At 45.1% G+C, this 25,397-nt stretch overlaps 1 protein-coding gene across 3 annotated transcripts in view; it reads right to left on the bottom strand.

Moving 5' to 3' along the window:
* Trio (trio Rho guanine nucleotide exchange factor) overlaps positions 1-25,397 on the bottom strand; it is a 290,348-nt gene that overhangs the window by 177,154 nt on the left and 87,797 nt on the right. For all 3 annotated transcript variants that reach the window (XR_005284582.1, XM_038321453.1, XM_038321454.1), the window contains exons 2-3: positions 8,037-8,111; positions 1,258-1,372 (exon numbers count right to left, since the gene is read on the bottom strand). Coding sequence is in view for 2 of the 3 variants with exons in the window: in XM_038321453.1 (XP_038177381.1) it covers positions 1,258-1,372; positions 8,037-8,111 (190 nt within the window). In the remaining variant the exon portion in view is untranslated. The remainder of the gene's footprint in view (positions 1-1,257; positions 1,373-8,036; positions 8,112-25,397) is intronic.

Below are 25,397 nucleotides of genomic sequence, written 5' to 3'. Positions count from 1 at the left end.
CTGCTCCCCTGTAGCATGTGTCTTTAGGAATGCAAATATCTAAGGATGCCCTTCTTCATAAGGAGGCACACATCCAACCTTCCACATATACCGCTGTCTTGTGTCAGACATGACTACCTCCTTAGATTGTATCTAAATATACCCTATTTTTCAATTATAGCTAGAACAACGAAATAAAGATTTTAGTATAGGAATGAATTTCTTCCACCCATTGTCAGCTGTGCGAGTGAGACAGCCCCGGGACAGGGCAGAACCTGAGCTTTCCATTCCCTTGGGGAAGTAGTAGGCCAGTTTCTCCTAACTCACTGCTCCTCACTCAGACTCTCCGGGAAACAGAACTACGCTTGCCCGTGGTGTTGGCTAACAACCACACCAAAACCCTCCCTCATCACCAAGGTCTCAGATTTAAAGTGTTTCTAAACTGAGAAGCCAGTATATTAGCTGGTAAGAATTTTTAATGACTCACAAACTTCACACTACAAATCAAAAGAATATCTGTAATGCATAGAGGCTTAGCATAAGGAAGACATGTACAGGCTGTCACAGAGATCTGATGATCCAGGCAATGGGACCTTCCTTGGTATTAGACTCACTAAACACGACCACCTGGTTTCTTTTTTTTTTTTTTTTTTTTTTTTTTTTTGGTTTTTCGAGACAGGGTTTCTCTGCAGCTCTTTTAGAGCCTGTCCTGGACCTAGCTCTTGTAGACCAGGCTGGCCTCGAACTTACAGAGATCCGCCTGCCTCTGCCTCCCGAGTGCTGGGATTAAAGGCGTGCGCCACCACCGCCCGGCTGACCACCTGGTTTCTAACTCAGCTGTGTAAGATCTGAGAATCATAGCTAAATGAGTATCCAAAATCCACCAACACTCAATGCCTTGTAGTAAAGGCCTGCCTCTCGTTCAAATAATTCAATAGCAGTTATGAAAATGGCAATAGAAATAAAGGTGATGTAGCTCTAGAGAGGCTGTAACAGAGGTTTTCTAGGAGTGATGCAAGGAATTCCCTGGGAAGGGGAAATGGATGGGATCTTCCGGGTAAACTGGAGGAAGGGAGTGTGGGGTGTGGGGCTAGGGAAGGATGGGAGGATGGGAACATGAGGGATCAGGTTGGTCTCAGAAAAAAGAAAGAAAGATGATGACCTTAATTTTATGTTTGATCTCCTTAGAGTTAGACCTACTCTTCAGTTCTTTTCTAGACAGCAGGCCACACTTGGAACTGCAGGTACAGTAGACAACAGACATTTGCTGGAACTTACCTAGGAATGCAGGCTAGATAGGAAATGAGTCTCCTGAGATCCTCCTGCCGTATTCTGTCATGATTGCTGCGGGCTGGAAATGTTAAGACGGGACCTCCACGCTTATCTCTCCCACCTACAAAATAAACATTGGGAACACACTTAGGCAAGATCAGACAGAACTTCCTGCAGGCCCTCGCAAGTCCAGCAGCTTCACCCATCCCTCCGGTCAGACAGTAACTAAACCTCCCACAGCATCAGAACTTCACAAATACTAGCAGTGGTGCTATCTGTGTCCACCTCGTGCTCTCTCCTGGGTTCTAAGGGGTAACTGGAAGATGTCACAGATGACCTTGTCTTTTTCTTCTAATGCAAAGGAAGAAACACTTTGAGTTTGGAGAGATGGGTACTAGAGCACTCTTATACAAATGCTGTGTTTCTCTAAACAACCTTTTCTTTCTTGCTCCTCTCTCTCTCTAGACCCCTTACACCCACCCCCCTTCCCTCCATCTCTTGCATTCTCAATTCTTTTTTCTACCAAGGGAAATCTTACTCTCTTGGCCGTAAAGTGAAAACAAGAATGTTGTTCAAACGTCACACTGATGACTGGCTTTATACAAAACTGGGATCTGAGGCATCTCATGGCAGTGGCCAGGATGTTTTCATCAAACCTTTCCCCTCGGGAACCAGGGACCTACACCGAAAAGTGGCCAGGAGTTCTAAGAGCCAGAGGTGGTGGGTGACACCAAGAAAACGACATCTTCCATACCGGTCTGAGGCACACATGAACTCGGAGACTTCCATGGCACACAGAAGACTGGCGCAGGGTCAAGCCAGACAGGGTTCCAGCAAAAGGAGAAGAGACATGGGGTACTATCCCCAACCAAGAAGCTGTTTGTAACTGATGCCCTTTAGCAACTGAAAATTAGATTATTTTTTTCAATGGAGTCTCTCACTGGGTATACCAACCACAACCCAGGGTAGACTTCATGCTCAGGAATATTTGGCCAACACAAACAATACCATTGTGATTTGTGGGCCTTCTGTTTCATTCTACACTGTCTGGGTTGGGGGAGTGGTCTTATTGATCTCTTGTGGGAATTCATTCAGCCAATTCGCTTCTGTTCTGAGGTCATGACCTCATCTAAGGAAGGAGGGAGGGTGGTCGTGCTCTCTAGGGTTGTAAAGACCCCATCAGGTGGTATCAAGCAGCATGTGGCTGGTTCCCAGCTCCTTTGGTAGGGGTTCCGTGGTCTATTCTCCCCCGCACCCCTTAATATATTGATACATATATATAATACATACACACATACACACACACCTTCGTGGTTCTCGCAACATTGGTCTTTGCTTATTCATTTTGATTTTTGTTTTTATGGGTGTTTTATTGGGAATCTTGTTTTGTTTGTTTTGAAAGAGGGAGAAAGAAAACGAAGTTGACGGGGAGGGAGGTAGAGAGGATCTGGGAGAAATTGGGGGTAGAAGAAAAACATGACCAAAATACATTGTATGAAAAAATAATTAAAAAAAGAACATACAATCACAGGTGAGTAGGCGAACTGTAAAGTAAAATCTGATTAGCTCGAGGGTCAGAGAAAAGTTACGTCAAGAACAAGAGGACAACCAGAGCGTCTGACCGTGACAGAGGAGGAAGGTTTCTCCTGGAGTTAGCTGAGCCTGGCTGGACACTGAGGCAAAACCATTACCTTTACTTTCTTATTTCCAGCAAGGGCAGAAAAGCATAGAAAGAAAACTCAGCATTCCCAAGTGCATCCTTCATTCAGTTCTACAACTCTGATGATTTATCTTCAGATCTCAAACTTAAAGCCACCAAGAGAAACTCTTACTATTTATTGTCTGGGCATCAAAAACAAAAATAAAAATCAGAGGTGACATTAATGTGGCTTTCACTATGTCCTATAATGACTGTGCGTTCATTCTAATCAGTAGTGAGACTTGACGGAGACTGAACACTTAAGCTGATCCACATGCACTGTTCAGTCTCCCAGGTTATTTACAACATAAACTCAACGGGAGCAACACTGAACCACGGACAGCATAAGTCATGGGACCACAGTGTGGCTCCACGGGCTTCACATGCCCTTTCTCATGTTATCTTCACAATGAGCCTGGCAAGTTTTCTGTCTCAGCCTGAGGTGGCAGAACTTCCCAGAGCTGAAATCAAGAAAAGGACTGCAGGGCACTGCCACAAACAAGGACACTCCTTCACACGCGTGATTAAAGCTGTAGTATAAGGTGCAAGAGGCAGAAGTTGACTAAGCAGTGACTTCCTGGGCCATACAGAGGCAGCATTTATTAGTAGCAACTCATCTTTGAAAGATGTTCAGCATTTTTGTTTTATAGTTCCCGAAACATCTCTTATCCCTAAGATAATTGATGCATGTTAGTAAAAGCTCAGAGAGAAATTGGGGTTCAACCAGAAGACCCGAAAAACAAAGCAGCCAGTCACTAGCTCTTACCTCTAACTTCAGCCTGAGATTCTTGGAGGCTGTGTCTGAGAGCTGTCTCCTCCCATTTTATAATCCTCTCTAGAGCTGGGATTAAAGGCATGGACCACACAGTTTCTATGGCAGCTAGTGTAGCTACTGGGATTAAAGGTGTGAGTCACCACTGCCTGGTGTGTAAGGCTGACCAGTGGGGCTGTTTTACTCTAATCTTCAGGCAAGCTTTATTTATTAAAATACAAATGAAATGCCACTACAAGGACATATAACAGTTTAATGTTTTTCATTTTCTAATGTCTTTAAAAGTCTTTTCAAGAGAGAGTGGGGAGGGGGCGGAGAGGAGGAGGGAGTTAAGTCTCCAAAATCAAAAGAGTTATTACTCAAAATTTACTAACTTACATAACGTCTGTTATTGATATGGTGAAGTTTGTAAGTTATCTTTCATAGATATATACTAACTACTTATAAATGATAAGACATCTGTAACAGATTAAAAAATTATGTGGAGTAAGGGTGGAGAAGAAGAAAGAATAAAAATGGAAAGAGATTCTGAAGATATAGCCCTGGGAAGCTGGTTACCATCCTCTTCTGGATGCTTAGATGTCATGAGGAAAGGTGTTTTGTTGTTGTTTTGACAGGGTTTCTCTTTATAACAGCCCTAGCTGTCCTGAAGCTAGCTCTGTAGACCAGGCTGGCCTCAAACTCACAGAGATCTGCCTGACTCTGCCTCCCGAGTGCTAGGATTAAAGAGGCGTGTGCCACCATCCTCCGACATGATGAAAAAGTTTGAGAAGATGCTCTTAGAGCTGGAGATGTGGCTCAGAGGTAGAGCATTTTGTGAAGTATCCTGGGTGCAATCCCTAAAATTGCAGACAGTAATAGCAAAGCTAGAAGCACTCCTGATGGCAGGAGCTATGTGCAGCAGCTGACCCTGCATGTATCTTATGGTGTCTCTCTCTCATCATCTGACAGGTCTGTGCTGCAACCTCAGCCGGATTCCCAAAACCTCAGTACTTCCTGAGCCATATAATATAATATTATATTATAATATATATATATTATGCTCTTCCTGTATAATGTCATAAGGTATAATTTATAAATTTAGCAAAATACCGGTAACTAATAAAACATAATCTTTACAAGTTTTGTGAGTACGGCCCCCCTCTCAAAAGAGTCAAACATATTACTGCCACAGACATAGATGTCCACGGAAAAGAGAGACAAAGCAACGGTCCAATTGACAACTCGTTACTGACTTAAGTCTCGGTGTCTGAGCACTCACAGAGGGCACAGACTCAGTTTATAGAGATCAGAAATGTATTTTCTTATGCTTCTGTATGCTGGGAAGTCCAAGGCCAAGGTGCTGTTGGACTGAGCTCTGGTGAGGGTACATCCTCCATATAGAAGAAACTCTAAGCCACGTTCACCGGAGGAGCCCTCATGGCCCTAATTAAGTCTGAAAACCATCACACTGCTAACACGTGGCCTCCGGAGGGTATCTCTCTATCCCCCATCCCCCTGAGTTTAAATGCCATGGAGATGTACCATTTAATTTACTTACCCATCCCATGTAGAGAAGTCACATGCTGCTAAGAGCAATGTGTATTTTGAGGAGGTCGAGTTCAAGGTCGAGACATTCTAACTGGCTTTTAGAAATGTCAACCAACAAGTGTGTCTCAGTATCTCAGAATCACTCATGAAAATTTGGCCCACCTTTATTAATGTCTAGCTTTAACTTGAGTTAACTAATAAAGGCTGCTCCATTCCCAGCCCAGGCTATCCTCAAACTTGCAATCTCTCTGTGCGCGTCCATGCATCCACCTCTTGGCACTTCCAGGAAGAGCAGATTGCTACAGCAGAGGTCTCGGTACCCAGGGGCAGATGGGCAGGGGCTTTCTTCTCAGACCTACACTCAGGAGTTCAAGAGGGACGGCCCTGTGCAACTTCCTCATGGTGTCTTAGAATCAGAAGTACAATCTTTCAGTTACTCCAACTTAAGTACACACCCAGTAGTTTACAAACGGGTACCTGCCCTTACGGTATCAGGTTTGGGCCTAGACAAGTCACGATAATTAAGAACACTTCTCTTTTTCTTATTACTGTTTTGCAATTCTGAGGATTAGCCCGTCCGGCCATCCTGCCTACTGGATTACAAGGTCCGTCACATAACACCGATTTATGGGGCGCTTCTACAAAGGTACCACAAAAATCCCTTAAATATTATAAACTGAAGTCACAGAACTAAGTAGACGAGTGATTTCTGGGGCAGAGGAAAGGGAGGATGGGAAAAAAGAGAAAGGGAGTTCTTTGAGCAATGATAAAAATGCTCTAGAAGGAGACACTAGCAATGGCTGCACAGCCTGCAGACCACGGTGATGGCCACAAAACCCATGGTTACACTAAGATCTACTTTCAAAAAAACTATAATAGTATGCAAAATTATACCACAGTTTAAAAAAAGAAATGAAGTTAGAAGTAAAAATTATTTTTGAGAATCCATTTGTTCTTTGGAACGTGTCCTAAAAATACTATATACATAATCAATTTATTTTTACAATTTCTCCCTTTTTCTCTCATACACAAGATAACAATAGCCTAAAACTATCACATGAGCTCATGTGACCCAGCTAATTTGGTCAGAATTACTGGGAGTGTGGTAACTCCTCTTAACTATGCTTTGCTTGCATGTCTGGTTAAAACTCTGCTGGTCTTAATAATTTAAAATGTTCTATCCTCATCTGTGATCACTGCAAACCATCTTTCTCCAAAGCTCAGTGCAGAATCAAACTTTCACTGAAGACTTATGAGAAACTCCAAAGACCGGTAAATTTATTTTCTGATTAGTTAAAAGGCAAGAAGGTTTAGGTTTGACCATAAGTAAAAATGCAATCATAATAAACTCTGAATTAAGTGCCTAATAAAGGAATGAAGGCAAATAAAATCCAGCAGTCACCCCATCCACCTGTCTTTCGCGCCCGCCTCCTGCACTTCCAGGAATAGAGAGTGGTGGACCTGGAGTCTTAGTGCCCAGGTACAGATGGGCAGTAGGCTTTCTCCTCAGACCCAGGCTTGGCACTCCAGACAGAAGGACCTGAGGAACTTTCTCATGATGCCTCTTGGATTCAGAAGTATAATCTTTCAGTTACTCCAACTTTAAGTACAAAACCAGTAGTTTAAAAACTCGTACACGCCATTATACAAAGTATTGGGAATGACTCGTCTTGAAAAGATTAATACACACTACTTTCAAAACTCAATGGATTTAATCCATGATCAGTCACCTATCCCTACCGACCTACCTATCATCTATCCATTGCAATCTATAAGTTAGTCCGTCAGTCCACCCATCCATCCATCATCCAAGTATTTCCAACAAACTCAAATCTTCTGTGTACTATTGCACACTCTTTACTAACAATGCAAATTCATTATATATTAGATTAACTTCTCCAAAATCAACAGACGATCTCAAGGACTAAAAGAACAAGCAAACACAAGACTACCAAAAATGCTATGGAAGCCTCATCTTAAATACATACAGAACCACACGCCCTTAGGACACCCAGAACAAAGTGGTTACAAGTGCTGTGAATTAACCCAGCAAAGGTGACATCAGACTGGCACAGCATGTTTTAGACAGTGGAAAGGTACTGAGGAACAGCATCCAGAAGCACAGGGGAGCCGCACTCACGGTCACTGTTACAATCTTAGAAACCTGCACACAGATCCCAGTGAGAAAGCACAAAGGCCAGAAGCATGGCCATCCTTGTGCAGAGGAGACAGTGGACATGAGCCAGTGGTCTGGGCTGTCAAATTCCACACTGCACAGGAAAGCAATTGCCTTCTTATGGGGAGCCATCAGCCGGGAGAAACTGCCAGGACTTTACAGGCAGCTGAAGATGTGGCTTCTAACAACACCAGGAATGGGAATCCCTGAAGGAGAAGAGCTGGGGACAGGAGCCTTTCCTCCCAGATGAGGAAATGAAGAGCCGTATGGAACAAAACAAAGAGGTTAAAAGCTCCTCGATGTGTCTACGTGGTCACACTCCCAACTGCTGACACTGAGGTGTTTAACTCCAACAAGCAGCTGCTCCACTTAACCGCTCAGGCAAAGCAGCCCAGTGTTTGCAGAGTGACAAGCAGGCCAGAGTTTGATCAGCAGTGTTCGCTGGCTTACGATGTATACGCTGTGTCAGAAATGCCTGGGGCGTTAATTTCCTAAAATACAAGTTTTAGAAGTCCATGAAATGCCAATGTTTTTTTATGCTGTGTCAAGTGAGCAGCTTCAGTTAACTCTAAGCAGTCAAGTAAAGCAGGCTAGAAAGTCAGTTTTACCTGAGAGATAGGCGACTTTTTCCTTCAGAATTGGCAAAACATCCATAGCTTTCATTTCGTCATTTTTCCGAAACCCTGAAAGACAGAGAGAAAACAGTCAGCAGGCAGCCTGACCGACATTGTACCCAGTGCCAGCAACTTGACATTCATCCTTACCAGTAAACCAATTAAAGAACATGACCGTGTGTGAACACAGGAGACTTTGACCCCAGCATTTTCTTCTATTTTAATGTCTTTACGCATGATTAGAGACCATATCCCAAAAGACCCTCAGCTGCGCTAGCAGTAACAATTTGTTCCCAGATGACACAAAATGCAGTCAGTCCCAATCACTGGCCAATACTTCATTCTAACCTTGTAAAATTTAGGTAACTGCTAAAGAAAACTGCCTCATTAGCAGTTTCTTGTAAAGTCTTCTTGTAGTAGCACAGTAAAGCCTCTAGGGGGAGCGCGAAGCTTCTCTTGGTCTTCCAAGCCAGGTTAGTAACAATCCTTGCTTGGCAGACAGAGGGAGTAACCCACTCTGGCAAATGCTCCCTTCCTGGCTTGCTCCTTCTAAGCTTGTGGGTTGTGGCCTGCGAAGGAACTTCAATGGCCAAGGCAGCACGCTGCTACTTCAACTTCTGAGGTGCCAAAAGGTCATTTACTAAAAACTAACTCTTCTCCACTCCCGAAAAATCTTAGAAAACCATGCACCATTTTTATGAAAAATCAGAATGCAGCCCGCAACATCTAAGTAGAACAAACTGTGATCCAAACACGCCCAGCCTGCTCACCTAATAATGCGGGATAAAAATTTCTCTTACTCACGGTCAGGCCTTAGGATACTGTCTTGGACTCTGTCAGAGGTAACAGGTCTAAGGCTGGATGACCATTACAACTAGTATTGCAACTGCCATCACTAGCAGATACTCTGGGGGAAAAATAAGAGTTTCCTATCCCCATTTTTCTGGCTTTGCCAAACAGTATAAGAAAAGGATCCAAAATGTTATCTTGGTCACACATCTGGTGAAAGATGCAGTCTAAGATGCAAAAAGCATTAAATGAATGGGTTTCTGTTCCAGTATTGTCACACTGACCCAGCCCTGACACATCTATTTACCCACGGGCTCTCTCCAGGCGTGCTGTCACACACCCGTAATTCCAGGAAGATCCCTAGGTCAAGGCCACCCTGGGCTACACGTCAATTCTCTCTCCAGGCGCTGGAGTGTGTACTTAGAAAAAGGGAATGGTGTTGAGTTCGCCTTTCTTTACTCTGCCTGTTAGTGAGGACGGCCCAGTGTAAGCCTGTGGAGCTGTTACAGCAAGAACTAGGTTATAGTCTGGGCTGGACTGCAATAGTTGAAAGAGGGAGGAAAAATCAGGGGGAAAGAGGACTCAAACTAAGTATCAACTTCAGTGACCCAAACTTCTAGCTTTTTCCCGAGCCTTTGCTTATGAAGGGCAAGTTCTGAGTGGTTCTGAGAAATTCAACATTTAAGACAGGCAGTGATGTCTTCAACCCCAGCACTGAGGAGGCAAAGACCAAGGCTCTGGCATGACCCTCGGGTATTGATAAACTTGTCCCAGAGCTCAGGTCTCCAGGTCTCCAGGCCACTTTGCTCTCCAAGCCGCCAGACAGAGAAACAGTGCTCATTTCTAGAGGGTAAAACACCCAAGCCAGAGTTCTCCAGTTTCAACCTGGGTTCCTTTAAAACCCGTGAGTGAATTCAATCTAGTCTCAACAACCCCAGCTGCCACTGACTCACTACGAAGACTTGATTCCACTGGTGGGGGAAGACGGCAGTGTGGCAAGCGCGAAAGTGTCGGTCTGGTGAAGTCCCAAGAGAAAGTCCTCACAGACGCTAAACAAGGTTATGCCGTGTTTTACAGCCAGCAGGGGCCCCGTGAAAATGAGAAGCACAGCCACAGATCAAATCTAAAGGCGTCCGAGAAAGAGAAATCCCTCTCTACTGCTCAGGTAAAAGGATGCTCACCTCCCACCGTTCTCACCAGCCAATGCACACCTAGACCCATCCACATGACAAAACCCTCACAGAAGCCAGCGCCCACCTCGGCTCTACACTCTAGAACCTGAGCCTCACCTGTCAATCATGAAATGTCCAACAGAAGACTGCCCTCCACCAATGCTGAGGAGACATAAGGGCTGTGTGACTTGGGCCATAATTCCAAAGCTTTCCTGATCACAACGGATGACCTTCTTAATGACATCTGCTTATTGATAGACATGACGGAGTGGACAGCACAGATTAGAGCTGCTGTATTTCAGGCCCCAATGCAGGAAGAAAACCATACTGGTTCGAGCTCGGTATGAGAAAGCAAGCTTCGAAGAAAACCTCAACTTCCTATGTTCCCCTGTGAGCTGCAGACCCACTCCCAGACGACCTCATCTTCAGTTTCTGGGAGCCACAGTTGTTGAGTCTCATCAGCCCCCCAATTTCCTGTCCAATTAAACAGAACTCTTCCTGAGAGGGAAGGCAAGCAGGTCAGACAAACTGGTATGTATCCACAAGTCCAGACACTGACTTATTGATCTTATTGTGTATCTGGTTGGTTATTCCACAGTTAACAGATACAGGGAAGAATTTAAAGCAGTGTGACTGATGTGAGATGGGGGTCACCAAGCATTGTCTGAAATTTCATGTCCAGGTGTTAAAACCCCACCAACTAAGTATAAGACTCAGGAGGCATGGATAAGTTCTCAAACTTTGTCAACTAGATCGTAACTCAATAAAAAGCAGAAAAGGCTTAAAAAAAAAAAAAAAAAAAAAAAACCCCAGCCACAGAAGCTCCTCTGATCAGAAAGGCAGGTTCCTGTCTGTGCTCTGGAGAGCTGTTTATGAAAACAGTTTTCTTCAAAAATTAAAAATAGACGGCTTCTTTGTTGCCTCACAGGCTCTAGCCCACACCACGGAGAGTGGTGTGGCTACTCATCTGGGAATTCCCAAAACCCTTTGACTCATGAGTTAGAAGGGTTTCACTGCTGGGCTCAATGACCTTCACCTGGAAGCACTACCTCTTCCTGGGGTCAGAGAGAAGTTATCAGCAGCAAACACTGTTTGAAGATGTCCTTCTGAAATCTCACACCACATCTCTGTGACAGAGGCCAGGAGGAATCAACGTTTTACTCCTCTGACCAAGTGGGTCTGCTTGTGGACAAGAGGACCACACAGAGCAATCCAGGAAACTGAGAGGACAGTGGAGAGAAAGGTGGACAGGAGGCAGGGAAGGCCAATGGTCAGACCAGGGCATGTGTGTCCATTTTTAAGTTACATAAAACCTACAATAAAGAGCACAGGACGACAGAGAAGCCAGTGTAGAATTTAATGACACGCTGGTCTAGGGACAGTAAGGCTTCCCAGATGAGGACGGAACGACAAGCAACAAGTGTTTGAATCAAGCCTACAACGTGTGTGTTCAGAATGATCACGAGAGTGCCTGCAATCAGGACCTGATGATCAACAGGAATTATTGTGTAAGCAGGGCTCGGAGATCTTCTCTCTCGCTTCAAATTCATTCTCTCCCCTCCTTCCTCTAAATGTGACTATTTAAATATTTTAATATATTCATTTTAAGACAGCTCCATCCTGAAGTTAAATACTATAGTATCTGTCCAAGTGGATTCTGTTATGTATTTTACAATGCTGTCTAGCCAGGAGCATGTCAACCTGGGATAAAGGCTAAGCCTGTGTTTCCGAGCCTCTCCTGTTTCTTCAAGTGACAAATATACTGTCTGACAAATGGGTGTTCTCTGTCTTCCTCATTCAGTCAACCTGCTTTGGACAGAATGAGGTGCAAAGTGTTCAAAACCTCTGGGTGCTGGACCGAAGGAACAAACTAGTGAACAAACAGACTATCTCCCTCCTGGCTCTCTCCCAATGTCCCACACGACTTTCTATTTTCAGTTCGTAAGAGATCAGCTGTGTTTTTAGCCTTCAATCATACCATGACTGCAATTGTAAGAGGGAAAATTACCCTCTTCATCCTGGGAGGGAAAACTCCACAGTTATCATCTAGCAATGGGAAATCTAGATGCAGCGGTGGGCTGGAACATCAACCACCTCAAAGCCCAGTGGCCAGATCAGCTGCCCACTTTGGGTTCTCCGACCCTGTGGCGAGTGTGGCACTCAGACAGACCTTAGCGAGTCACTGAGAGCACTTGCTCACTCGGTCACCACTGTGGCCTTCGGTTTTCAACATCAACCAACAAAAACGGAACAACAGTAATCCATCTTGTTCACCCTCAGGAGCGCGAGCACCAGGGATGTATCTCCGGGACACGTGACAGCTTGTGTGTTATCCCAGTAGCACTTTCCGTGTGGGTCTGGACACAGACCTAAGCTAGAACTAAGCCAGTGAGTTAAAGAACCAGTCAGCTCTTAAACCAAAGCAGGGTTTCTTAGTGATGCGCTCAGGACCTCTGGCAGATTTTGGTCATTTTAAATTTTACATAATCATTCACCTACATAAATGACTTTTTTCTTTTAGTAAAACGTGGTGTTTAAAGCCCCAATTACTCCTCCACAGACGGAGCTTCTGATGGAGTTACATCCGTGTCTCGTTCTGAATTGTCTGCCATGGCGTCCACAGACTGCTTCCCAGCCACCTCACAGGTCTTGCTAGCCTGTCAACTGCCCCATGTCACATCCATCAAACTGAAAAGCTGCCTGTCGTAAAGACTGAAGCAAATCTGAAGGAAACACAGGTTGTTCCACAAACAAGGCAGTACTCTAAAAAGCAACCACAGCAAAAATGTTAAATGGTAAGCTGGTAGCTTCTCGCTTACTGATGAGCCTTGGTGGTAATTAGCGAATTTTACTCATTAGTAAATTGGCAGACACTGCTAGTGTACAGAGCTCCTGAACACAAAGGGCAGGGTGATACATCGCCACATCTGCGAGGTGACCCCACCCTCGTTCCACTTGCAGAAAGGGTGACGTCACCCTCTCTGAGCAAGCCACTTCACTGCAGAGCCTGCAGGATCCAGCTCTAGTGCGGGGAGGCAGTGTTTGCACTGTGCGGGGTTTAATGTGCAAACCTCTAGATCAGTGTCTCTCAGGAAGGAAGCATCTTAGCCAGCCTGAATCTTCTGCGAACGTATTTAATTATGAAACAATGTTAGGAACCAAAGGTTAAACTTTTACTAACATATAAAAAATCCAAATGCAATCAATTGACGCTTGTGTAATTTTTATAAAAATATGACCACAACCCACACTTACAAATTGCATATAAAAATGAAGTACATATATCAGGAATGTGAGCATGTTCACATTCTACCACACTAAAATCACATGGCAATATGGATTCCAATTTTTAGTAACAACTATGACTGCTTTAATAACCACCTGATTGGCTAATTCATCCTTTCTTAGAAAAGATAGCCTGTAAGATCACACAGTTAAGGGCTTAAGAAAAATGTACGCTTACCGATTCAAGGAAATGTCAACTTATAATAGCTCTCTCTGGCTTTTAATTTCTTACCCACAAAATATACAGGACAAGCTGAACTACAAAAAGACCAAGGGCTTGTTCGAGTATTGCAAATGCCCTGAAATAAAAGAAGCAATCTGTAGACTTTGCTGATGCCTTAACCAAGCGTTAATGGTGTGCTGGAAGTTAATTTATAAATATGTAATAGGCCAGTAGTCCAAAAGTCATTATAAAAGAGGTTCTAACCTCTCCCAGTTTCATAAATTAAAAAGGAACTGCCTGTCCATGAGCCCCCTTCATCTCCTGATCCCCGGACTGGCACAGGGGCATAAAGAGAAAACGTATTCCTCTGGCTATCTAATGTGAAATAAAGAGCACGGACAGCTGCCCCTCTCTGCCACACACTGTGTGTATGTGTGTCTGGGCTATACAGCCTGACAGCAGATGCCATTCTAGGTACACATGTGTATCTCATTCATGTACACACGCACACATATGGGTCTGTAAAGTCGACCTAATCCTAACCCTAAGGAGCCTGAAGGACCAGAGTGAAGATTTGTGACCCTGAGCTATGGGAATGGACATCAGTCCAACCAAGACTGATGGCTAAAGGAAATCCTGTTCAATTATTACAGCAAACACTTCATTCCTCTATGTAGTCAATGCCTGGGCTTCCCTTGCCTTCCACCCTCTACCCTCCCCCTCTCCCCTTGCTGGCCAGTGTTCCCATCCTCCCCTCCCCTTCCTAATAAGTGTTCCCACCCTCCCCTCTCCTCCCCTGCCAATGTCCCCAGCCTTCCATGTCTTTCTGGACAGTGTCCCCACAGGCTGTGTTTCTGGATCTGGAATCATCTCCTGACCAGTGTCCAGCAGACCCTCTGATCCTACCACTTTCAAAATAAGGCTTCGAACACATTCCACCTTTTACTATTGTCCCTAACAGTTTTCCAAGGTGCTCTTTGGTGGCCTCTTGGCACCCTCACATAAATACATACTCCCTGACATGACAGAATCCTTCAGATATGACACTTGGGTACCTGGGCAGCCTCACTCACTTGCCAATACTTATTCTCTCCCAAGATGAAATTTTAAAAAAACCACATGGTCTGTCAGAACTCCTACAGACACCACTAGAACCCCACTCCCATTACCCCTGCTCCCAGTGTACATTCCACTCACCAGAACCCTGTGGCTGCATTCATAACCCACTACATTCCCACAGCACGCAAGCCTTTGTCACAATGTAGAGATGATCTAATACCGGTCAGTACTCCCTTCCAGACACAGGGTCACAAGGCACTATATCCCACTGCTGGGGAGTACAGCAAAGGTTGGAGAGAAGAAATAAATAATAATAATAATAATAATAATAATAATAATAATAATAATAATAATAATAATTAGAGAAGAAAGCGAGAGAGAAAGGAAAAACAAGCAAACAGACAAACCCAATGGGACACTGAACCTAGGTAAACAACACCTTTTGCAGTTGGCAATTTTCAGTGCCAGTCTACAAATGGGGTCCCTAAGCAAAGTTCACCAAGACACAGAACATATTTGAAGTCACCAACCAGCACACAATGGCCAGGCAGTTAAAGCAACTCAGTGTCTCTGTGTCTGATTATTTAATGGCTAGTATGTCACATTATGTTTACAAGTCCTTCCTTAATATTTAAAGTTTGGAAAGGGTTTTACTTGGAGACTTTCACAATAAACTTAAAAAGTTATTATCTGCCCTAATCACTCTCCCCCAACTCTTGGAAGGGCAGGCCAAGCTAGGGGAAAAGAATTCAGAGGCTGCTCACTTCAGCACTTCCAAGCGGAGAGGGTGCAGGGCTCTGGGGAAGGAGGAGCATGCAGGCATCAGAGGCCTGCTTCTCTGCAGTTGGTGTTTCAACCCAAGGAAATGCTTTAGTCATGAGACTTTGTGACCAGCCCAGGCATGAGGGGATGAGCAAGCCACACCAACTCCACACAACTCAGAACAGAACTTCTTTGTTTTACATGTCAGCACACACGTGTCCCAAGTCCCTGAGCTCCAGAAGGCACAAACGGGGCAGCTTACAACATCCACACGTTTCCACCATATGCTTTCGACTACGGGAACTGAACACAAGTGTCTGTGAGTACTGGGTGTCAAATAGCAACATCCCAGAGCACTGGCTTGGCTTCAGTCATGATATTCAGCCTGTTAGTGAGAACAGACAGAAAACAAGCAGAGCCAAGGCCTTCAGGACACTCAGATTTTCACAAGACCAAGGACTTGATCCCCAGTGATGAGCCCGGATTTGGATTTAAACTCAGATGACTGCAGTTCATCTTCCCACCAGTGTCCCCAGTCCCCATCTTAGTGCTTGCCCACTCTGAAGCAGCAAGACGCTGTTTGTGTGTTGACACTGGGTAGCCCTGGCTATTCCGGAACTCAGAGATCTACCTTCCTCTGCGTTCTCAGAGGGCTGGGATTAAACGTTGTGAGACATCAGGATTTGTCAACAGGCAGATGTCTAACTGCACTGATACTAGAATTCCCAATTTGGACTCAGACTTGGGTTAAGTACAGGGACTTCCTCCCAGGCTCCAGGGGCCTGCTGGTGAGTGCCTACCAAACCCTCTGCCTTTAAGACACTAGGCACAAGAATTTCCCATCTCTGAGGACATGTAATTAAGGCTAAGAGTCTTAATAAGTAATCAATTAATTTGATTGGCCATTAGTTTCATCTAAACAGCACTTAGATCATTATCCTGTTCATATATAAACTAAAAGTTTCCAAATGTTTGGCAAAATTAGAATATTGTACGCATGATACCACTACACAATACACAAGTCACTGAGCCTTAAAATGTATCAATAAGGTAAATACCGTAAGTAACCAAATGTGGAGATGCTGTGATTAGCCAGATAAACCAAACCACAGATTCACTGTTTCCACTGAGCACTGTATCAGCCCCAACCACAGACACCGTTTCCACTGAGCACTGTTAGTTATCAACCCAACCACAGACACCGTTTCCACTGAGCACTGTATCAACCCAACACAGACACTGTTTCCACTGAGCACTGTAACAAACCCAAATACTATGTATGAAGTACTGGCATGAAAATAAACCCAGACAAGGACAGAAGACTCTGAACATGGAGGCCCCAGATGAAACTTTAAGTGGCCAGAAACTGACACTGTTGCTTCCACGCTCCCATCAACCTAGCCGCCATGCCAATCTTGTTTTCTTAGTGTGGGCTGCAGTTCATCTGCAGTGAGGAAGCAATCAGAACAGAGGCGGGTCACCCAGAGAATGTGGAAGCATGCAGGAAATTCAGCGAGGGCAAGTCTACAACCCTTAAAAGAGACAACTCAAGACAAACTCGTGCTTGTCACTTGTCTGATTTTAGGCAGAATTCTAAACATGTAGTTAAGTCTGAAGTTTTCTTCTAGGTCTTTCCATATGGTGGGAGATGTGACTGCTAAAGAAATATTAGTCCTGAAGCAATTCTGGCTTCCTGTCCAAGCAACAGGACCAGCCTAACTTTGCTCATGAGTGATGAACCTGTCCAGCTGCCTCAAGATTATAGCTTTATACCAATGTGGGCGGCATGCAGCCTTGAAAGTTAAAGTCATTAATTTACTCACATTCACTCAAGCCTGGTGCCCTGCCCTACCCCATTTCAAAGCAGGGAAATTACATCAGCTAGGCCCGGGTGACTTACTTTCCTGCCGCATGCTGGAAGAAGGCTAAGATGCTACATGGAAGGTTGAAAAAAGCAATGCCTCTGCTGACACTAACACATAGGAGCATGCCATTCCCATCCTCTGCCCACCATCCTCAATCCACCATCGTCTTAATCTCTTACCATTTCAAATACTTTCCGCATAGGCAGATAAGCAAGGGCTTTTAAAAGTCAGAATAAAAGATGACTGTTCAGTGAAAAAAAATCTAATAACATTCATGGGAAAATAACTATATGCTTGTGAGATCTACGTGCGCACCTGCCAGGTGTTCAAGTGTGTGAGTGTGCATCTGTGTGTGTACACATGTGTGCACATGCATATGGAGGTCAGAGGTTGATGTGAGCTACATTCCCTGACTGCTCTCCACCTGATATGTTGAGGCAGGGTCTCACACTTGGACCCAGTGCTCTCCTGGTTAGCCTAGTCTAGTCCTAAACTTGCTCCAGGGATTCTATCCACATCTCTCAGGGTTCACACATGGGTACCGGGCATCTTAATATTCTTCCTCATGCTGAGGGGCAGGAGTTTACCCACTGATCTATCTCCCTAAACTAGTAAATAAGAATGAACCAAGTGCGGAATGACTGGCCTTCCTCTTGGGATCATTATACATATTCCCGGGTCTAGAGGAAGAAGCAAGCTGGGTACAGCAGTCAGCAGTGCCTGAGAAGGGGAGAAGAGGTAGGATGCTACTGTGAGAACCCTCTGCTTGACGACTCAGGCAGACCTAGCTGCATGGCCATCTTGCCCACAGTCTCGGTCCTTGATTCTCTCTGGAATGTGGGAACTTGGTAAATCAAAGCCAGAAAATGCTCTGTACATTTAGCTATGGTTTCCTGCTTCCTCGCTGACAGCAGGGCTGTTGACTCTGGGCAGCTGGGGGAACCCTTACCTGTTTTGGCCATCTTGACATGACAGAGTATGGCTGAGTTCCCTCAGAAAGAACTCCAACGGTGTAATATTTACTTACTATTCCTCCTGGACACCGGCCTCAGGGGTATGTTTAATAATGGGCCACACGGCCTCCTTTTCTCTCATGTTACAAGTCTTTCAGTAGACTCTGTACATATGCATGCATGTCAGCACGAAAGAGAAGAGAAAGAAGTGGGGAGAGAGAGAGAGAGAGGAAGAGAGGGAGAAGGAGAGGAAGAGAGGAAGAAGGAGAGAGAAAGGGAGAGAGGGAGAGAGAGAGGGAGAGAGGGAGAGAGTTTCCGACTTTTGCAGCTCCGCAGAGCAGCATGATGAGTGGTGGGATCCCATTTTCCTTGTGCACTCTCCTAAATGCTGGCACTCACAGAAGAACAAGTCACACCGGTATTTTAGCTATCCTTACCTACAGGGAATCCTTTTGCAAACTAAACCTGGTATGAATGGCGGAAGTGGTAATGCCAAAGGGGCATTTAAGTAGGTGTGGCATGGCCACCCACCCACTCACTAGCTCTCTAGTCTACGGCCTTGTACAGTGCCCGACACTGAGACCACAGCAGTTCCCTGCCCCAGGCCCTGCATCTAGATGTTACAAGCCATTGCCTTAGGAGGACAAGGAGTTGGGGGGGGGGGTGGAGAAGGGTGCAGAACAATGGTGGTGCAGGGGTGAGTGAGCACTCCAAGCTTTAAGTGTGTCACCATCTCACACAGGTCACAAGTGTCAATGTCTAGCTCGAAGCCAGAGCTCAGAAATGAAGCTGCTAGGTCAGCTGCCTGCTTCCCTGTGAGTGACACTGGCAGGGGCTAGATTTCCCATGCCTTCCCTTGCTTCTCTATGAAATGGGGAGCCTCAGATAGCTTCACCTCCCGCAACACTGGGTCTTTAAAAAAAAAAGTTGGTGCTTAGGATGAAAGGAAGATCAAAGACATCTGGAAAGGGAAAGGAACTTCTCACACCACAATCTGGTTGAGGCGTCTCAACACTGAGAGTCAAGAATTCTAACACAGTTAACAAATCTGCTATACAATTTGCCAATATAAAGATAACATCACTTTTGCACAGAGACAGGTTACATGGGAATGGTAAAACAGAATTGAGCATGGCTGAACTGTGTTTGACCTTAAGTTTGGCCTTAACTCCTTTCCCAGCTGTAAACCTGCAATTTTCTGGGAATCTCACAAACAAGAATATAAACTTCATTCACAGAGAGGGGGGTGGAGAGTCCTAACTCATTGTTTGAGCCCTGGGACCTGTGGTTTTATCAGCCTGTAAAGCTACCTGATGAATCTCAGGAAATCTCGGAAATAATCTTACAGCCTTATTTACCAAAAACTAAAAAGAAAAAAGATCAAAGTTCTTAGCAACATTTCAAGATAGAACTTCAGAAGTCACCAAATAGCTTGAGATGCAGGCCTGTATGTCCTGCAAAGCCCACACACACTTATGGGTGTGTGTGTGTATGTATATATATATATATATACACACACACACACACACACACACAGAGAGAGAGAGAGAGAGAGAGAGAGAGAGAGAGAGAGAACAATACTCATGCTTAACCTATGTCAAAATCCCTCACCAACCCCACCCTCTACTTCATCATATTGACTGACCCTGAAATTCTTTTCTGTGGCAAAGTCAAGAATCCTGATTTTACCTCTGAGGGGGTCCTGACAAGTACTCCTCCAGAGGCCACAGGGGGCATGGAGGAGCTGTATCTGCAGCTCCTGCTCCTAAGACTGCATCTATGCTGCTCTGGGAACCTGTGCTAATACACCTGAGGTTCGTGCTCTATGAGGTAAGGGGCCGTTACTTACAAAGAGGAAAGACCAGGTCCGAGACACACTAAGACAGCACCTCCACCCCAACAAAGGGGTGTTTTAAAAATCAACACAGTTATGCTACACTCACCTTGGAAACTTCCTTCTGAGACTGCCTATAAAGAATCTAACAAGCTGTGAGAAAATCCCAACAATAGCACTCTTCAGAATTCTCCCTCCTGCTACCATTCCCCACCCCGCCTCTTAGCCCAGGATTCAGCTCAGGAGCCTGAGCGCTGGCGCCAGCAACTCCCTTCCTCCTAGAAGAAGGAGGGGAGGACAGCCCACCTGCTGCTGCCTCAGCAGGGGAAGCCTTCCTCTGGTTGTCACTTCCAGGAAGTGGGGAAGCCGCGGTGGGCTTGTGTGACTCAGCTTCCCTTTATGCTCCACTTTTAAAAGATAACCAAATAAACGAGATCTTCCCTACACCCTCGGCTTCACTCTGGAGTGAGCCAGCAAACAAAACGGCTGCCCTTGGCCCACTCTACAGACAGGGCTCATTGGAAAACAATTCTGTAAAGTGCTAAGAAAACAGTTTTTCTTGAAAGTCGGACTAGGAGATTTTCTGGAAGCTGATGGCATGACATCAGTCAACTCTGCAACCAAAACACTATGCAACCTTCAAAACTTTCAAATGGGAAGGACAAGGAGTTGCCGTTATAGTAAATAAACACTCAGAGCTCCGGTGCTCTACTACTCAGTTAACAATAAAGCAGAAGGGCTCAAGTCAACTGTTCTAACTCTTCTGCTTACTCCAACACGACCAATTCCAGACATGAAAGAGAACCCCAGTGTGGCCTTCATACATGAGGGTGTGTGTGTGTGTGTGTGTGTGTGTGTAATATATTTCCTGTACATGCCTAAAGTCCCTGCCTTGTTTAAGAACTCTAAAACTGCCAACTCCTCAGAAGCCCTCATCCAGCCACTGGCTCCAGACTAAGGCTATATTAACTTATAGGGAAATTACTCATTGCCTTGCTGTTCCTGGCAGTTCTTTTTCGTTAACGGCCTTTGGTCTTTACATGTGTGCGTGCAATCACACCCTGTCCACGCACCTGCAGCTAGCCTTGACCACGCACATGCTGACCACCATGCAGTGTGATTACATGTGGACTGCCTCCTATGTCATTATAAATGCCACTGAAGCCAACAGTCTATGTAACTGGAACTAGTCGCCAGAGCACCTCTGGGCAGAAGGTGAAACGCATGTTCCTATTCAAATCCCTCAACTTAAATTCCCCAAGTTGCTCGCTAACTTCCTCTCCAAAACTTGTACTGTCTGTAAGAGAAGTCATTCTTCATGGATGTAACCATTTGCTGCCCTTTACCAAAAGACTGAAGTGAAGTCACTTCTGGGTTCCAGCTTCTGAAGTGAGATTTTGTATTTCACTACCCACATCTGACAGAAAGAACAGGATATCCCAGGTGTTTCCCTTTCTATTTCTGTCCTAACTGAATCCACTTAATATTTCCTCCGACTTAAGATCCTGAATAGCAGCTGCCAAGAAGGAACTGTCAGGAATCTGCATGTCCCCATCGCTGACTTGGAATGGCCATGGACTTTCCCAACTCTTGGGGAAAGCATGTTGCTTCTCAATTACAGGAATAAATTCTCTAAGATTAATAATGCTATAAATTGGCATTATGATCCCAGGGAGCTCATAAATCCCCATTTAATGTACGGTCACTACTGTTGTGAGTTGGAGCGGAGACGAAAGAGCAAGAAAAAGCTTCTTTGCCCTTCTCCAAGGGGGACAGCCTCCCACACCCCTTCCACTCTGAGCATCCTTCTCTCCCAGGAGCCTCAACCTGGCACTCTGCTCGGGAGAGACACCTCCATCTCCCACTACCCGTGAAGACTTCTCCATACCCCTAAAAAGTCTTGAGGGTCCCGACTAGCTTCTGTGGGCTCAGGCTATCAACCACTATTCTAGCCATGCAGTGACTAAGCCATTAAAAGTGTACAGGGTTCTTGCAGACTGGTTCTTGGGACTCAACTGGGCGGCTCACAGCTCCCTGTGATGCCAGTTCCAGAGGGAATCAAGCGCCCTCTTTGTCCCCATAGGCACTGCACACACATGCACAAACCCACACTGTACACACAATTAAAAATAAAATATATCAGAAGTGAACCATTTCCTCAAAAACAATAGATTCAATATATTAACATAAGTATTTTGAATGAAAATATCTCATTACTTCCTCCACCCCACCAGAAAGAACTCTCTAGCAATAGAGAAATCTACAGTCTCCCTCCTTGGATTCAGATGTAAAACTATTAGCTACCATGTCTACCTGCATGCTGTCATGATCCCTGCCATAATGACAATGGACTAAACCTCTGAAACTGTAAGCAAATCCCAATTAAGTGCATTTTAAAAAAATAACAGTTGTCATGATGCCAGCCAGTGGTGGTGCACACCTTTAATTCCAGCACTGTAGAGGCAGAGGAAGGCAGCCTGGTCTACAGAGTGAGCTCCAGAACAGCCAAGACTACAGAATGAAACCCTGTCTTCAAAAAACAAACAACAATAAGAAGAAAAACGAGTGGTCATGGTGTCTTCACAGCAATAGAACACAAAGTATACTCACATCTGGGAGGAAGGATAGATGTAAGGAACTGCCCAAGAAATGGTGTTAGAGGCTGGGGCGACGGCTCAGTAGTTAAGAGCCCACACTGCTCTTCTGGGGGACACTCACACCTGGAGGAACTCACACCTGCCTGTAATTCAGACCCTTGCACTCATGTCTACGCTCATGCACGCACACACAAGTTTTTTTTTTTTTAAAAAATCGTTTTTGGTTTTTGTTAATGATTGTTGTTTTTATTGTTGCTCAGACAGGAGCGGTAGCTTAGGTCTTTAATCCCAGCACTCAAGAGACAGAAACACATGTTTGTTAAGAGTCTGAGGACCACAGACTGGTCTGCAATGGGTGCATCCCAGAATAGCAAGTTCTACATAGTAAGACGTAGTTTTAATAGCTTCTAAAACTGGATGCTTCGCTCTATCTATGAGAGGCAGGAGTAGAAAGTTCACTGTGCTAGCTGACATATCCAAAAGACTGATCCTACAACTTGCACCTCACATCAAGGACATTGGTAAAACCCCATATTCAGAATCTAAGTTCAGCCTTCCTGGCACTTAGGCATTCCTTGCCAACGAGTTTGGCTCACAGTGGGGGTGTCAAGTAGCAAATCTGAACAACGTCTTGAAAATTAACTGAAGGTGGCCACTTGGCTAGGAGTAGCTGAAGGGACACAGAAGAGGAGAGCGGATGAAGAGCTTCCATGGAGGAAAAATGTCTGTGCACACCTGCCAGGTGAGCACCCGGCATGCCGGAATGCCATGTGTATGCTCAGTTTTTAATTATGCAGCAATGTGAGCAGGACACAGATTTACAAGAGTCTAGAGCCAAAAGAACAGTCCTTTGATTTTATAAATATATTTATAAACAAAGCCAAACTGATGGTTTTTATTTTGACATTTCATTTTACAGTACCAGTCGCTTGCTTGGAAAAGGACGCCTCTTAAGACGTCACTGTCACCCTCCAGACAGGACCAAGGCAGTCACCCGAATGACCATTCCTATGAGGAGAATCATACAGCTGGCAGAAAGACAAGCATGGTACACAGGGTCACAGTCATAATGCCACTTTCCCGACTTCAACCCTCAGCCTCACCTGCCAGCCATTACTTAATGCCACCAAGGAAAATAAGGCTAACAAGGGTTTGATATCCCTTCTTTCCATCAAACACCTCTGCAGCTAACTTCCCCTCCAGTTTCTGAGAGGAGACAGGTGCTGTTTTCTCAAATAACCTCCCCATGACCCCTGCTGTCTGCTGGCACAGCTGTTGCATCTGTTCCCTAGGCCACCGAAACCATCAGGCACTCCCCATGGAGGTAAACTCAGCACTTGAGATGACCCGCTTCCCTAGGCAGAGAAGTGACATGGGCAAACCAAACAGGCAGTGGCAAGAGCTTAGGAAGCAGAATGTCACACCACATCCTTCCTCCTCCTACACACAGACCCCAAGCCTCCGCTGTCCCCAAGAAAGAGGGACCTTTCAGAGAAACGACCCAGCTTGACATACCCCCTGTGTTTGTAGCGCCTGAGGAGACGACATGGCAGAAGGGTTAGGTGGGAAGACTGCCGTGCTACAAAAGCCTTCCTCACCACATCCAATCCTTCCATCTCCGACTCCTCCAGAGAAAAGAGTGAGCACTCGGGGACCGGAGGGCAAGGGGCCCTGCTTCTGATTTTACAGGAGTTACCACCATCACCCTGTACACAGCCCACAAGGACTCATCAAAATCAGCCCCAATGGCACTTATCAGGAGGTCTCTGGAGACACAGGTCCAGCGGCCTGGGCTGTCTCGGTGTGTGTCTAGAAGCAGTTTTGTTAATGCAACTCAGATATTTTCTCTTCAGAAACTGTCACCATGGGATCAATAAAGTCTTATTCTTTTAAGATTTATCTTTATATGTATGTGCAGGCCTGTGTGTGTGTGTTTGTGTGTGTGTGTGTACTGATTACTTTTTGTCAACTTGACCCAAACTAGGGAAATCTGGGAGAAGAAATCTCAAAAGAAAAAATCCTCTATCAGACTGGCCTGCAGGCAAGTGTAGAGGGCATTCTGTTGATTAACGGCTGATGTGGGAGTGCCCAGTCCATTACGGGCAGTGCTTCCCCCTAGACATATAGTCTTGAACTGTATAAGAAAGCAAGCTGAGCAAGCCGAGGAAGGTGGGGCAGCAAGTGGATTATTCCATGCTTTCTGCTTCAGTTCTTGCCCTGGAATGCCTCAATATAATCACTAAATCAGATAAACCACTTCCTCCCCAGGTTGCTTTTGATCAGTGTTTATCACAGAAATAGGAAACTAAAACAGTGTGCACTACATGTGTGCAGATGCCCAGAGACCGGGAGAGGTTGTCAGAGCCCCGGAACTAGATTTACAGGTGGTTGGGAGCCACCTGATGGGGGTGGGTGCTTGGTACTGAAGCTGGGTCCTGAGAGCTGCAAGTGCCCCCACTGTCAAGAGTCATTTCTCCAGCTCCACCTTTTAATTGCCTAAGTCTTATGCTTTTACCACCTAGTCATTAAACCAGTACTACTGAGAAAATTAAACCTTTGCATATAGAGCTATCTTGCACAATTAAGCCTCAGTGGTCAGGGATTCATGAACCCAGAGACTATTAAGTGACTTTTTGAGAAATAAGGCACCAAACCTAAATACATGGATCAAATTCAGTGTCTTCCTGGCCCTTCTCTGTCTCCTATGCAGGATCTTTTTTGTTCAGAAGAGCCAGAGCAAATCATTTCATCTCTCCTGGCTACAGTTTCCTCTTGTGTGAGTCGTGCATTTCAGAGAATTACTGGCGAATTCAAAGAGAAAATGCATGAGAGCATCTAGCACAGAGCAGGGTAAAATGTGGCACAATTCAGAGCAG

Source organism: Arvicola amphibius, chromosome 3, assembly GCF_903992535.2.
Source record: "Arvicola amphibius chromosome 3, mArvAmp1.2, whole genome shotgun sequence".
Taxonomy (NCBI): domain Eukaryota; kingdom Metazoa; phylum Chordata; class Mammalia; order Rodentia; family Cricetidae; genus Arvicola; species Arvicola amphibius.
Note: the sequence above shows the minus strand (reverse complement) of the source record. Positions and strands in the feature narration are given on the sequence as shown.